We start from the raw sequence: 16,463 nt of genomic DNA, 5'->3' as shown, positions 1-16,463 counted from the left end.
AGTAAAATATACCGTTATTTAAAGCGAAGGCTCGGAATGTCGTGTATGCATGATATTGAGTCTAGGGGAATTGCAGGTGGTATGTGTTTATTTTGGAGAGATGCAAAAGATGTGGTGTTGGTCAAATATGGGGATTTTTTTATTGAATTGTTGATTGAAGATATGGTTCGCCATTGTAAGTGGCGGCTTGTGGTTTTTTATGCAAGTACGAATGATCGTAAAAGGGCACAACAATTGGGTGTATTAACTGAACGTATAGCTAATTATCCAGAACCATGTCTTTTGATGGGTGATTTTAATGATTTATTATCAGATTCTGAAAAGGAAAGGGGTAATATTTGGATGGCTGCAAGCATGAGGTCTTTTTAGAATTTTGTAAGAAATACACGTTTGTTGGATTTAGGTTTTGAAGGTTACCCTTATACGTGGCAGAACAGACGTGATAAGGGTTTTATTCAGGAGAGAATTGATCGGGTACTTAGCTACAAATGAGTGGGTGAGTTGTTATCCGAATGTCATTGTCAAGCATGTAGTGCTGGAAGGGTATAACCATGCGATGTTAATACTTTCGACAGAGGTGGTCCAACCTTGGAGGAAGAGACAATTTATGTATGATCCATGATGGAATCAGGATAAGCAATGTGGTGAGGTGGTGCGAAATGAGTGGGGAAGTGATCATGGTGGGTCTCCTACCCATATGTTGGTGACTAATTTGAAAAAGGTCAAGCATGGTTTACTAATGTGACGGAAAAAGGCTGGGCGCAATGAACAAAAGGAAATTTGTAGGAAGAACTTCGAAATGCATATCAGCAACCATTTTTTGATGGGCCATAGATTTGAGAGATGGAAGCAGATCTTACATGGGCAATCAAAAACAAAGAAACTTATTAGCGTACAAAGTCTAGAGTCTAATGGTTGCAAGAAGGCGATAAAAATACGAGGTTTTTTCATGCTCAGACTATGAAACGGAAATGGAGAAATACCATTTGAGGGTTAGAGGAGGTGCACATAACTTGGTGTATAGACCGACTGCATATTCAAGGTATTGCAGTTCAGTACTTTCAATCTTTGTTCTCCACGACTAGATCAACCAACTTTATAGAGATTATCCCGTGTGTGCTGAGTAGGGTAGGAAGGATGGAGAATAATTTGTTGATTGCTCTGGTGACTGATACAGAGATTGAGAATGCTATCTATCAAATGCACCCAACTAAATCACCGAGTCCATATGGGTTTAATGTCGGGTTCTTTCATCATCATTAGGAAACGGTGGATGGTGTGGTGCTAGATATGGTTAAATCATTCTTTCAAACTGGGCGGATGCTAAAAGAGTTAACAATACATATATTGTGCTTATTCCAAAAGAGGACAATCTAAGGAAAATGTCCCAATTTCAGCCGATATCCTTATGTAATGTGATGTATAAGATTATTCCAAAGGTTTTGACGAACTGATTAAAGAAAGTAGTCCTTAAGGTAATTAGCCAGAATTAGTCGGCGTTTGTGGCAGGGAGACAAATTTCGGATAATATACTGGTGGTTCACGAATTGCTATGCTCCATGAAGCAAGTGAATGATGATGGTATCAATTTCATGGCGTTTGTTTGTATCATACTTGACCAATCCCGAAACTACCAAGCACGATCAACGTCATACCTTCAAGTACCCACTAAGGGGTTCATGCTGAGGCACCCCTGCTGAAGCACAAGAGTTTCCCTCCAACCAGGTAACCAATCACAACATGACATATGTCAATGTCAGAATAAAGCTCATAGAGTCCCAAATTGACCGCGGACAAAAGCTGGAGACCCTTCTTAACTATAAAAGAAGACCATTCTCCTACAGTTAATTTATAATGTCATCATTGTGCTTAAACTAGTAATTAGAATTCACTGATGATGATTATACTTGAACCTATGTATTTGTGTAAACCTTTCACTATTAATGAGAACTTCTCTACTCCATGGACGTAGCCAAACTTAGGGTGAACCACGTACATCTTGTGTTTGCTTCCTTATCTCTATCTCTTTACACATCATCATCACTAGGTGACTAGAGCAACCGAGTGAAGGTCACAAACTTGACACTTTATGTTGTTCCAAAGTCTTCACCGATTTTGTGCATCAACAACATTAAAATTGGATATGGTTAAAACCTATGACTGTGTTGAATGGACGTTTTTAAATGTTATTTTGCATAAATTGGGATTTGATGGGGTTTTTTGTCAGTGGGTGATGGAGTGTGTGCAAACAGTTTCATATAGTGTGGTTGTAAATGGGGAAGCTACGGGTTACATCACACCATGTAGAGAACTTCGTCAAGGGGATTCTTTATTGCCGTTTCTATTTTTAATTTGTGTCAAAGGTCTTTCCGCCCTAATTCAAAATGAAGATAGGGTTGGGCGCTTAGGGGGATAACTGTCAGCCATGTTGCTGAGCCCCTTTTCCATGTATTTTTTTAAGGATCACTTGGTGCTCTTTTGTCAAGCTACGGAATCGGAGGCGATACATGTAGATGGTGTGCTTCAAAAATATGTTGAGGGGTCAGGGAAATTCGTTAATTTGGAGAAAAGTTCGGCATATTTTAGTTCTAGTTGTCCACATGCATTGAGGGTCCGGTTATCGGAGGTGTTGGGGATTAAATATCAGGAGAACTTTGGGAAGTACTTGGGTATCCAAGCGGATTTTGGGGGCTCGAAAAAGAAAGTGTTTGAAGATATATGAAATAGGTTGGAGGAGAGAATTAATGGATGAGCAGAACAGTTTCTATCGGTTGCTGGGGAAAGGTACTCCTTAAAAGTGTAACGGCTGGTTTACCTAATTATACAATGTCCTGTTTCCAGTTACCCATTCAGTTGGCAAAGGAAATTGAATAAGTAATTACCTGATTTTGGTGGAGGGACCAGAAAACACAGAAGGGGGTTCATTGGATGGCTTGGAGTAAATTAGGGAAAAGGAAAGCATTTGGAGGGCTTGGTTTCAAGGAAATTATTTCTTTTAACTTAGCCATGCTTGTGAAGGATGGATGGTGTACTATCTGTGATCCGGACTTTCTTCTGGCAAAAGTTCTTAGAGCGAAATACTACCATTCCTCTGTTTTTTTTGGATGCATCAATGGGATGAGGTACTTCTTAGGGTTGAAAAGATATTCTGCAGGGGCGAAAATTTTTGAAAAGGGGAATACGATGGCGGGTTGGAGATGGTCGAAGTATTTGGATTGTGAAGTACCCCTGGTTGCTTATTCCGTGAACTTTTATCCCTATTTCATGGTTCGTGGATATGCCACAAATGGTTGAGGAGTTAGTGGCCCTTGGAGGTAAATGGAAGATGGACGTTGTTCAACGATGTTTCAATAATGAAGAAGCCCGCACAATTTTAAGTTTTTCGTTAAGTCGATTTGCGTGTCCTGATCGAATTATTTGACACTATACCCATAATGGGATGTATTCAGTCAAATCGGGTTATATGGTTGCTCAGGAGATGAACCGAAATGGTGAGCTTGGGCGGAAGGGTGTAGGTCAATCAAGTGGGTATCATATAAAAGACCCTATATGGTCGGCATTGTGGCAGTTGCAGGTTCCTCCCAAGCTTTGTCATTTTATTTGGAAGGGTTGTAAAAATATCCTTGTTGTTCGAACTAATTTGCAACTCCGGTGTGTTCGATTGAAGACTAGTTGTCCACATTGTGGGGAAGACATGGAGACGTAGGTACACTTATTTTTCAAATGTTCGTTTGCTAGGATTTTTTTGTTTGACTCGCCACTACAACTGGATATGCTATCGGTTGAAGGTGGGCATTTTTTGGAATTTTGGAAATGGTTGTGCAGGAAATATGGTGAGGATGTGGAGGCAGAAAAACTTATGCGATGGGTGGTGTGTGGTTTGTGGCCTATCTAGAAGTGTAAAAACAATGTGGTATTTGAGAAAACCATCATGGAGCCTAAAGTTGCATTGGAGCTTCTGCAGCGCCAATAGAATGAGCTCGAGCAATGTGGAGGGGAGCAAGTGAAGTAGGTTTGCCAACAACGCCAGGTAGGGGGCGGTACAGGAGAGATGGGTGAAGCCTACATTTCAACCAATTAAAGTCAACTGTGATGGAGCTTGGTACAATCAAACGGGAAAGGGTGGATTTGGGTGGGTTGCTAGAGATTTTGCAAGGATTTTTCAAGGAGCTGGAGGAGTGGGAATGTTTTATTTGAATCTAGTTTGACGGTGGAAGTGGAAGCGGTGAGGGCGGCTTTGTTGGCTTGTGTGGGGAAAGACTTTAGGATAGTTCAACTAGAAACTAATTCGAAGGTGCAGGTGGATATGTTAAATGGTATACTACAACCGAAGGCTATCATGGAAGGTGCTTTATGGGACATTCTACATATTAAGCAGCAATTTAGTTCCGTTGAATTTCTTTTCACTCCTCGTGCCTATAATGGGGCTACGCATTTGGTGGCGAATTATGTCACACATATGGGGGGTTGTCATATATGGGATTGATTTGAACCAGAGTGGATGTTTAATGCTTTGGCTTTTGATGTAAACGTTTCAATTCGTATCTAATAATATTCTACTCTTTGAAAAAAAAATATGTAACTACGTTTTTATGTCTGTCGATATATGAGACTTATTGCGTGATCATTTCCAAAAAGAAAATGTAATTTTCTATACATTGATTATTGTCTTTTATTACAAAACGATATTCTACATTAATTTATATATATATATATATATATATATATATATATATAAATTGGGTTTGCATGTAATACATAATAATTGAAAAAAATAGACCTAATCAATATACAGTTACGCAATGTTAGTTTTTGTACTTATTCACAAACGTTACTCCCACTCTGTGCCCAGAAGTTTGTAAGTTTGACATAGTTTTATATACTTTAATTGATTAATTAAAAATGAACTAACATAAATAGTTTAAAGTGATGAATTGATTTAGAACCAAGCGAAATCGCCCATCAAGATACGTTTACACTAACAAAGATATAGTGACATATGCTATGATTTGGAATAATCTCTTTCCTCCACTATTAAATTTTGACAAACATCAACTATTTAAACACTCAACTTCAGGATTTCAAACACGCATTAGATGATCGAAAGATATGCTGTAAATAAATAAATAATTTCGGGATCACCATTAGAGTTTTAGCTTCATCGATCAAAAAGCGATGCTTTATCAGTTTTATAGAAAAGATTCCAGTTGAAGTATTCTTATTAAGAGGCTGAGAACACAGCTGCCTCAATATATACATGACCAGTATTTTTTTTTTTTTATTAGTAATCTATTATTATTATTAAGCGTAAGGGATATGCTTCGACATCATTACAATAATCTAAAAGAAAGACGAATTTTGAAAGCAAGTACGTGAAATTCAATATTCTGTTCACAAAGATACTGGATCACATACAAATACATGATCAGTGTTCTTAATTAGCTAAACATGTCAATGTCTTAAACTTAGTGGTCGGGGAAACCTAAGCTAAAGTACTTTATGTGTATAAAAGATTCGATTGTATATGTCGCATACATTATACGTCTAACCAAAGCTACTCTATCGAACTCGATCCATAACATATATTTAAAAGTATATAATATATACACCCACATATTTGGACTTTGAAGGAAATGTGAGAAAGAGCATGTGAATAATGTTCTTGGACATGCATTAATTGGCGCCACACTTTTAGTGGGACCTGGATTATCTGCCCTCCCTATCTCATACTCTTCTCATTCCCTCTTATTTTTGTGGTCACGGTTAAGCTACATCAATATTTTATATTTCCATTACTTTTTGTCTTATTATTTCTATAAAAAAATCAATATAAAATATTCATGTGGCTTAATCGTGACCACAGAAATAGAAGAGGATGGGAAGAGTATGAGATGGGAAAGGCAGACAATCCATCTCCCTTTTAGTGGCCAAGGAGATACTGAATCTTGATCATTTCAACAACACTCAAAGAGAAAATAGCATGTTTCTGCAATACAACACATGGCTTTGTTGTAGGTTTATAGGTTATTGTTTTTTATATGCTAAATAATATGAAAACTAATTCAGTGTATGTTTCTTTGACATATACACATAAGGGATATGATAAGCGATTTATAATGCATCATAAGAGCTATAACCTTTTTACAAGTGATGTTTTTGTCATGAAAAGATAAGATCATCCAAAAAACTCTCACAACTCTCTATTGGGCCCTATAGGATCTCTAGACTCTATTGAATCAGTGTTACCCTCTTCTTCCGTCTTTTCACTAGAGGTTAACAGGCGTATGAAGTAGAAAATTTAGTTAACCATCTTGTATTTTGATTAACCGCTAAAGAGATATGTCTAACTTTGCTAACGCGAAATGCGTCTTCCAGCGAAACAAGATGGCATGGCCCGAGTCGACAACAAATGGTTACCCACCCACAGGGCTTTATTTTTTGTAAAGAGTACGATAAATTTCTACAAAAGAAGAATTCAACCATCCAGACAAATCATTCAATGTGAAAACAAGTTATCTTGTTCCCTCGAATATGATATAAGTAAATAAATGTATGTGTCATAACAAGAGATTAGTAATACCGCGTGTCATAACATTAATAGTATAATATCGCCTACATAACACGTGAAAATGATATACCACGTATTTTGTATTCCTGATACCTACATAACACGTGAAAATATTCATGTGGCTTAATCGTGACCACATAAATAGAAGAGGATGGGAAGAGTATGGGATGGGAAAGGCAGACAATCCATCTCCCTTTTAGTGGCCAAGGAGATACTGAATCTTGATCATTTCAACAACACTCAAAGAGAAAATAACATGTTTCTGCAATACAACACATGGCTTTGTTGTAGGTTTATAGGTTATTGTTTTTTATATGCTAAATAATATGAAAACTAATTCAGTGTATGTTTCTTTGACATATACACATCAGGGATATGATAAGCGATTTATAACGCATCATAAGAGCTATAACCTTTTTACAAGTGATGTTTTTGTCATGAAAAGATAAGATCATCCAAAAAACTCTCACAACTCTCTATTGGGCCCTATAGGATCTCTAGACTCTATTGAATCAGTGTTACCCTCTTCTTCCGTCTTTTCACTAGAGGTTAACAGGCGTATGAAGTAGAAAATTTAGTTAACCATCTTGTATTTTGATTAACCGCTAAAGAGATATGTCTAACTTTGCTAACGCGAAATGCGTCTTCCAGCGAAACAAGATGGCATGGCCCGAGTCGACAACAAATGGTTACCCACCCACAGGGCTTTATTTTTTGTAAAGAGTACGATAAATTTCTACAAAAGAAGAATTCAACCATCCAGACAAATCATTCAATGTGAAAACAAGTTATCTTGTTCCCTCGAATATGATATAAGTAAATAAATGTATGTGTCATAACAAGAGATTAGTAATACCGCGTGTCATAACATTAATAGTATAATATCGCCTACATAACACGTGAAAATGATATACCACGTATTTTGTATTCCTGATACCTATAAAAGTTTCTCAACAATACGATGGAAGATTTATTAAATCAATGAAAGAAAGTTACACCTAATCAAAAAGTATTACTACTATTGCTATATGCCCTCAAAATGAGAACAACTTACATGTCACGAGTGCATAGCCACGTATTATCTCGTCCAACATAATAAGAACTAGGGCTGGGCACGGGCCGGGCTGGGCACGGGCCGGGCCGGGCCGGGTGTAGGGATTTTAAGTTTGGGAACCGGACCTAACCCGGCCCGTATCAAACGGGCCGGTTCGGGACGGGTCCATGGGTCCAATAACTTTTTTTTTTTTTTTTAATCTGGTTATGGGCATACTAAGATTGAAGTAGAATGAGGTGTGGTTCCAGTGCTGACGAAAAGGAAGAAGCTTGTAGAACCAAATAGCAGAATGAGGTTATGTGCATACCAAGTAGAATTGCTTATACGAAACCCCTGTCAAATTTGAGGATACACAAAAGAACCAGGAAAGAAGCAACTAGGAAAGGTATCAGTAGTTTTACGAAACCCCTGTCAATGGAAATCAATATTTGTTTCACAACATGATGCAATTTCTCTCACATAACTGTCGATTCAATAGTATCATCAGTGCGTCTTAAACTCTCGAAACAACAGACAAACCAAGCACCAAAACTAGAAGATAATTGTCACATGGAATGGTTAACATTTGTGCCTTGTCCACACAAGAGCATAGCTTATAATACCACCAAATCCTATCCCTCAAAAAACACAGGCTTGGATACTCATCCAACCAAAATTCATCACTCTTTCAAATCATAAACCTCGAAGATCAAATACATCTTACTTCCTATTCGATTTCCTAGTGCAGCTTTGCTCATAGAATAAGTACGCTATATCGTACACTATATTCAACATGATTCAAAGAACACGAGAAATGATCCCAACATCATTTGCCTCGAAATACACCTGAGAAATATCCAATTGCATGTGATTTGTCTGGAATACATAACACAAGGACGATAAATACAGGGAAAAAATTAGGAATGTAAAACCTTCTGACGTGGTCCAGAGCGTCGAAAGTGTGTCCCCCTTGGACTATCCTTATGAACAACAATCTATACAAAGAAAAACATTATAGAATTAGAGAACCTGAAGTTGTAACATGTAGAAATGTTCATATCGGTACGAATTTGAGCAAAAAACAAATGCATTATTAGTAGAGCACCTTTTGAGCAACGGTATCATCTGCATTAACGAAATACTGCCTGGCCAAAGCAAGATCAATTTTGTGAATTATAAGATCACAACAAAATAAGTCGAACGAAACACAATTGCAGTGAATGTGAAGCAAAGGAGCTGAAAGAGTCAAACTTACTTAACAACCGAATAGGACGGATTATCTTGTAATGGATTGGGATATGTCTGCGAGATGCCATAAAACATATAAAACTGCGTGTTAGATTTCGTTTCCCCTTGCAGCAAAACAATCCAGTTAGAATTCTCGTACACAGAACTAATTCACCCCTCAAAGCACTCTTAGCAAAGCACAGATGTTAGAAACACAAAAATTATAAAATTTGTTTTCCGTGGATAATTAACGGCCTGTTTAGGACTCTTCTGCTCCCTTTTACTTGATCTTCTTTTATTAAAAACACGCAGAAATATTCATTTCAGATCCAAGCGCTTCCTCAAATAGCAGTAGGAAGTGCTTGACGAAATGCCGCTTCTCCAAAAAGCATTTCCACAACCCATAAAAGCTTGAAAGTTTTTCTCCATACGTAATCAGAAGCACTTCTGATTGGCAGAAACCGCTTCTAACTCTTCCAGAGGCACTCCAAACAGGCCCTAAATGTCATCACTTTTTTTCATTGAATCAAATCTAAAACAAATAATGATAGTCATAACAATTTAGCAATATCCACCGGGCACAAAATACCAAAAACAATTAAAAACTAAAAGAAGCAAACTTTTATCCTAATAGTCCTCTTACCATCTTTCACCAAAACACCCAAACTAACAAATCACACAATTAGAATTAGATAAAGAGATTCTAAATCCAAATTAGCACAAATGCTGAAGACCATTACCGTGGTGTCCTTGACTTGCAGCAGCATGCAAGGGATCAAACCCGGACCGGTTCTTCTTCGTAACGGTCTCCCGATTCGAATATTTCAACAGCTCCTTAACCACATCAAGGTGCCCTTTATCCGCCGCCGTGAACAAAGCCGTCTCTCCCAGCTCATTGACCTCATTCACTACCGCCGCCCGAACCTCAGCCATCTCCGTATCAAACTCCGCACCGCTAACTGTCCCCACAATCTGCGAATCGATATCGCCGAGAATCTTCTTCACGGCGGCTAGATCCCCGCCTGGTCCATCCGCTTTCCGGAGTTGGAAAGCACCAAAGCCGGCGCCGACGTCGTGGAAGACGGAGACGGCGACGGCGATGGCTCAGCCAGAGAGTTCTGGTTTGGCTGTGCAGTCATCGGACCCTTCTCTAAATCCCCATCACCTCCTACAAGTGAACACTGAAGTCATGTCGTGTCGGAGAAGGTGGACGGAGGAGCGGCGCCGCGAATTTGAGAAAGGGTTGGAGTGTTGGAGAGATTGAGATTTGAGACTGAACATTGAAGTCTGAAACTGATTTGGAAACTTTACAAATTAACGGTTCAGATTGAATGATAGGTTATCATTCAATCTCAACCGTTGATTATAATATGAAACGGGCCGGTCCGGGGCCCCGTTTTTCTAAGGTGTAGGAACCGGCCCGCCCCGTAAATAACCATGCCCCGGCCCGCCCCGCCCCATTTGTTCCCAAAAAAAAAGGGACCCGGCCCGTACCCGCCCGTACCCGCGGTTCCTTTATCCGTTTGCCCACCCCTAATAAGAACATGTAGACAAAGTTTTATCATTGTCTTTATTTTATTAGCCCCTAATAAGAACATGTAGACAAAGTTTTATCATTGTCTTTATTTTATTAGCACGGAACGCTACCATAGTAGATACTCATGTCATGTAAGTCCTCTCATAAAAAAGAAAAAAAAAAACAGAATAAATGATTACTATAATGGGCCCCACTATTAAAACATGTAATGGCCCATGCACAGTTATTTGTTGTATGATCCCCATTTTTGTCATGGGCTTTTTGGCTGACTTTCAACATAAACTTATCATAGTTCAAAAGAGATTGCAAATAAACCGAACAAACAAATACGGCCCAATCGATCGTCAAATTTGTATCATGACCAATAGATTGCTCAAAACGTCGTTGCGCACAGACAAACAATGCAGTCAGATCATAAGCCCAAATGTCAGACCAAAATGTGGACTTGGTGGAACATGTTCATCTTATAATTATCTCTTTGCTTCTTGGACAACAATTGGGAATTTAATTTTGGAAACCCTAGAGGAATGTGACTAGTTTTCTTGTGGGTTCCTCCAGTTTTTCATACCAACAACCTGCTGGGCTTGCTGTGTTTGGTAGTGAGCCAGCTCATGGACATCCCAATTGGGTCTTAATGTTTGGAGGAATTGAGGTTCTAATTTTTCAGAATATGACAATGTAAAACTTGCACGGGAAGAAAACAAAGCTTATGCGGCGATAGTCAATCATCATATAGCATCCTATTTATAAAAAACTAAACCATAATCTAGATTCAGATGGTAGATGCGGATTCAAATAGACAAATGACACTTAGATTTTTAGACATTTGGGCAGATGTAGTATCCCGGCATACAACAACTTGTCTTTGATATCAAGTTGAAAATCAAACTACACAGAATAGACATATTATAAAATTACGAATAATACTTAATTAACTAGAAACATTGAAACACTACAAAATGCCAAGGCTACTTTACCCTCAGATATTACATTTTATTAAACTTTATCCTCCAAAGTTACAAAACGTCATTTTTATGAAGAACTAACCCTAATCCCAATAGGCAAGAAATTCAAATTCTTATCCTACAAGAAAACCCTAAGACATAAAATACCAAAAATACCCTAAGTTCCTAACGTAATAACAAACAAACCACTAAATAATACGATCCAGTGATATTCCTTTTCATTTGCAAATGAGATATTTTAAGTTCGCATATCGAAAATAGTAATAGTAAGTTTGCAACCCATTATCACTCCACTCCTTGAGTGCAACAAGCAACTAACTAATCAACTTTTCCAACACCTGAATATATGATGGAAATGGTGGGACTGTAATTGACACTAGAGCAACCTTTACATTCATGGATCGAGGTGTCTCTTTTCAATGTGTCAGCAGTAGCACAAGAGTTTGAGAGTCAAATGATTAATCATGAGAGAGCTGGTGATGTTAGGAGTTCTGGAGGTGAGGAGTCCATGTCATTGCCATGCTTTGTGTTTTTGTCAATTGTCACAAACAACTTGCACAATGTGGGTTTGATTGTTCAATTGAGTGGTGGGCGGAAGATAATTTTGAGCAAGAGTGGTTCTTCATGGACCCAATTTTTCGTTTCTGGATATTCATCAATTTGATTTAAAATATATTTTTATACCCGTATATAAAATTACCACAAATGTTTTAGTGATTTTTTTTAAGGAAAACAAAGGGCTTAGTGACTTTTTTTAAGTTCTTAAATCTATGGATTTAATAAATAAATAAATAAATAAAAAACAGAAAATGTTTTTCATACATATGCGACAAAGCTCTTGTGGCTTGGCTTGCTAGTGGGATATGAGTTTCATGGCGTATATGAATTAGTAGTAGACGATTTTTCTAATTAATTTATCGTTAATTAGTAGAAAAGATAATTATGAAAAAATAAAATAAAAGAATTTTAAAATAATAGTACATTTAAAACTTACTAGTAGCGAGTTTTAAACCAAATCGGCATCCACTCACCAAAATTCAACGACAAACCAAGCTCTACACGAGTTTTTCTCAACAGTAAGATCAAAATACAAAGAATATATTAATAAATAAAAAATGAAAGTTGTTTGAGGGTGACACCACTATGCTCTCATTATTCTTTCACGTGTAACACGAGTTTTTCTCAACAGTAAGATCAAAATACAAAGAATATATTAATAAATAAAAAATGAAAGTTGTTTGAGGGTGACACCACTATGCTCCCATTATTCTTTCACGTGTACTGTAACTCCTGTTGCCGTTGATTTCCGTTTCGCTACACCAAGAGATCTCTAACAAGAGATCCCTAACTTTTGGGGATCCGAGAAGTCCCGCAATCATATACGTTTATCATATATCGTACGGTCAGAAATTATTTAAAATTTAAAATTTAAAATTAAATATAAATAGTACTTAATAAAAACTGACCACACAATGTACGATGAACGGCCATAATCACAAAATTCTTTTTCTCTCCGACACCAAACGCATCACAGCGATGATGCTTCTCCAGGTCCCACCCCCGCCTGTTGTTTGGTGATCACGGAAGCAGCAGATCATCAGCTTCTATGCACTAGCGCCACGCCGTGCGTGTTTGTTAACGGTAATCATACAGATATACCGCGTGCCAGAATAGGGTAACGAGAGTCAAAGACTTCAACGGCTACAAGTTTTGCTTTGTTTTCACCCGAGACTTTTCGACGTCGTTTTGTTATCATTTTCAACGCCGTAAAATTGGAGATGGAATTTCAGTGTTTTTACAAGGGTACCCGACCTTATGCCCCCATCAAGAACAAGATTCCTTTCATGCCAAGCTGTCCCAATAATTTCCATTCCGACCGTATGTTGTGGCTTTTTAGCTAATAATTATGCAAATCGTCATTTAGTATTATAACATAGTGATATTACTTTTTACTTGTAAGTGAGAAGTCTTAGATTTAATTCTCGTCAAAGACAAAATTGAATCACATTATTCCTAATCTATTGTGAGGCTTAGCCCACCCCATTACCCCTGATTAAAGAATATCGTTTGTTAAAACAAAAAAATTATGTAAATTGGAAATATCAAATGGGCAAGTTTTACCAAAATTAAAAAACTATAACAAAGGGAGAAGGAAGTTTGATGGAGGCAAGCCACAAAGTGCTTTCTTTTGCTAACAAAATTTTGGTAAAGAGAGCTTAAAGTTCAAGATTATCACAACTTTTCAAGTGTCTTTTTTTCTTCATCTTTCTTGGTTAAAGGCTTCTAGCCTAAGGAAAGTTTAAAGTGCTAGAATTGTTTATGTAGTGGAGATTACACTATAATTCTACTGGTATAAAAATACATAAATATCCAATATCATATACATTTTGATTTTATAGCTCATGTCAATACAATGAAATATAAAAGCAGGATGGGTCGCTACAAGTAGTGACCTATCTCAGTTATAAATGTCCTCAACAAAATAATCAATACCAGTAGTTGCTTCAGCTAAGAAATTCACTTACCCAAAAATATATAGCTTCAAGAAATATGTGTAAAAAGAATGCGATCCATCTAATGTCTTCAATAACTGTAGTCAGCCTCCAAGAGACTAACTGTGGGTCTGTGTGACTGATTGTCCCCATGTCTGTACTTAGAAGTCGTCGTCTCTAGGTCAATTCTTAGTAGTGATGTGCTACCTTTTTTTTTGTCTTTTATTTTACACTTACACTGTGTATGAATGATTTGTCAATAGTTAATGCATTCGGAATTTTACCCAAGCAAAGAAATCCCAGTAGTGGCATTTACTGTTAATTTATGTGCAACAAAAGGGCAGTTTGTGTTGCCCAAATCGAACTTGATTCTCCTCTTTCTACTTGCTTTCACTATAAAGAAGCTCACCAAAACCAAACCCTCGGAAAAGTACCAACTCTTGCTCCAATGGCAAGTCCCACCTCCCTCCTCCTCTCTCTCACCACTCTCCTCTCTCTCCTCCTCCCTTCTCTCTCATCCAAACTCACCATCCCTCTTTCCCCATTCCCCAAACCACCGTCCACCGATCTACTCCAATCCCTCAACTTCCATGCCACCGCCTCCGTCTCCCGAGCCCGCCACATTAAAAACCCCAAAAAATCCTCCCACCCTTCTCCCTCGACCAAAGTCCCCCTCTTCCCCCACAGCTACGGCGGCTACTCCGTCTCCCTCCACTTCGGCACGCCGCCGCAAACCTCCCCTTTCATCATGGACACCGGCAGCAGCCTCGTTTGGTTCCCCTGCACCAAACGCTACACCTGCTCCAAATGCCAGTTCCCAAACATCGACCCCTCAAAAATTCCAGCGTTCATCCCCGAACTCTCCTCCTCCTCCAAAATCGTCGTTTGCAAAAACCCCAAATGCGCTTGGATTTTCGGCCCCGAAGTCCAATCCAAATGCCAGAATTGCAACGACTCAACTACCCAAAACTGCTCCCAAGCCTGCCCAGGGTACATGCTCCAGTACGCTTCGGGCACGACAGCTGGGATTTTACTTTCCGAGTCACTAAATTTTCCCGAGAAAATTGTCCCTGATTTTCTCGTCGGCTGCTCCGTCTTCTCCAGCCGCCAGCCCGCCGCCGGAATCGCCGGATTCGGCCGCGGACCTCAATCCCTTCCTGCCCAAATGGGGCTTTCCAAATTCTCTTACTGCTTAGTCTCCCACAAATTCGACGACACCCCGCAAAGCAGCGACCTTGTTCTGTATACTGGCACCATTTCTTCGGCCCAAAAAAACGAAACGAAAGCTCAGAGCTCGATCTACACGCCGTTTCAGAAAAACCCAGGTTCTCCAAACTCTGCATTTCGCGAGTACTACTATATCATGCTCAGAAAAATCATCGTGGGCAAGAAGCACGTCAAAATTCCGTACAAGTTTCTCGTCCCCGGAGCCCACGGCAATGGCGGGACGATCGTGGATTCCGGATCGACCTACACGTTCATGGAGAAGCCTGTTTTCGAAGCCGTTGCGAAAGAGTTTGAGTTACAGATGGCGAATTACACGAGAGCTAAGGACTTGGAAAACAGGACGGGATTGAGTCCCTGTTTTGATATTTCAAGGGAGGAGAAATTGGAGTTTCCGGACTTGGTTTTCCAGTTCAAAGGAGGTGCTAAGATGGAGCTGCCATTGACGAACTATTTCTGGCTGGTTTCGAGCTCCGGCGTTTGGTGCTTGACGATTGTTACTGATGGGGTTGTTGGTCCAGGGGGCAATGGTGGACCTGCGATTATTTTGGGGAACTATCAGCAGCAGAATTTCTTCGTGGAGTATGATTTGGAGCGTGAGAGGTTTGGGTTCCGGAAACAGAGTTGTAAATGATGAGGCTCCGTCACATTAAAACGACATACTTGGAACGGAGTCAAACGCTAGCTACTGATATCCATGTCATTGTGACGTCCCGATCCATATAAGTTGATCTCGTATTACATAGGAAAGAAAATAAGAAGCGCAAAACAAGTTTTTGGGCAGTGACTTTACCTGCCCAATGTATGAATATGTATTAATTTATTTAATCAATTGCAGAAATTGAGCATAAATTAGTAGTTCAATCTGCATTAATGCCAACTCACTTTGTACTATGTGGAAGGCAGACTTTACCTGCCCCACTTTTTTTATGGAACCTTCTTCTATTAGATGTTCTATATGATTTACGTAACGGTGTTAGATCATATTATATATATTACGTTTGTATTTTTTTTTTACGTTGTATTTATTTTAGTAATATCTCTACTAAATTTAAATCTAAGATAAATTCTGAAGTTATATTCATGTTAAATTATGCCTTGTATAGTTTGAGGAGGATGAATCTCTAGTTTTTTAATTTTTCAGAAAAATGTCCCATAAAAGCTCCTTTTTACGGTTAAACATAACATAACTAGATTTTTTTGAAAGTATATGAATTTGTAACAATGTTTTGACTAAACCCTTCGAAAAAAATTACGAAATACGCATTACTTTTCCTTTTCCTCATGGAAACAAAGACCCTTTTTGATTTTGATAGAGATAGTTTAGTGATTGATTTTAGTAGTCACGGCTAAGCTACATTAATATTTTATATTTCCATTACTTTTTGTCTTATTATTTCTATAAAAAAATCAATAT

General features: G+C 38.5%; 2 protein-coding genes across 2 annotated transcripts; one reads left to right on the top strand and one right to left on the bottom strand.

Annotated features, from left to right (window-relative positions):
• Positions 1-8,017: 8,017 nt before the first annotated feature.
• LOC148692525 (ATP-dependent 6-phosphofructokinase 7-like) lies at positions 8,018-10,528 on the bottom strand. The gene is made up of 6 exons (XM_088681009.1): positions 10,466-10,528; positions 9,569-10,413; positions 8,857-8,903; positions 8,707-8,746; positions 8,534-8,596; positions 8,018-8,447 (listed from the first exon to the last, which is right to left on the bottom strand). The coding sequence occupies exons 2-6, from the start codon at positions 9,593-9,595 to the stop codon at positions 8,400-8,402; spliced, it is 225 nt and encodes a 74-aa protein (XP_088537135.1). The 5' UTR covers positions 9,596-10,413; positions 10,466-10,528; the 3' UTR covers positions 8,018-8,399.
• A 3,683-nt stretch (positions 10,529-14,211) lies between these two features.
• LOC148692524 (putative aspartyl protease At4g16563) lies at positions 14,212-16,001 on the top strand. Its single transcript, XM_088680830.1, has one exon. It carries the CDS (start codon positions 14,271-14,273, stop codon positions 15,678-15,680), a length of 1,410 nt encoding a protein of 469 aa, XP_088536956.1. The 5' UTR covers positions 14,212-14,270; the 3' UTR covers positions 15,681-16,001.
• Positions 16,002-16,463: the final 462 nt, after the last annotated feature.

This window comes from Pyrus communis, chromosome 12, assembly GCF_041283825.1.
Source record: "Pyrus communis isolate YQ-2024b chromosome 12, ASM4128382v1, whole genome shotgun sequence".
Classification (NCBI taxonomy): Eukaryota; Viridiplantae; Streptophyta; class Magnoliopsida; order Rosales; family Rosaceae; genus Pyrus; species Pyrus communis.
The sequence above is the reverse complement of the archived record's forward strand: the minus strand, read 5'-3'. Positions and strand labels throughout refer to the sequence as shown.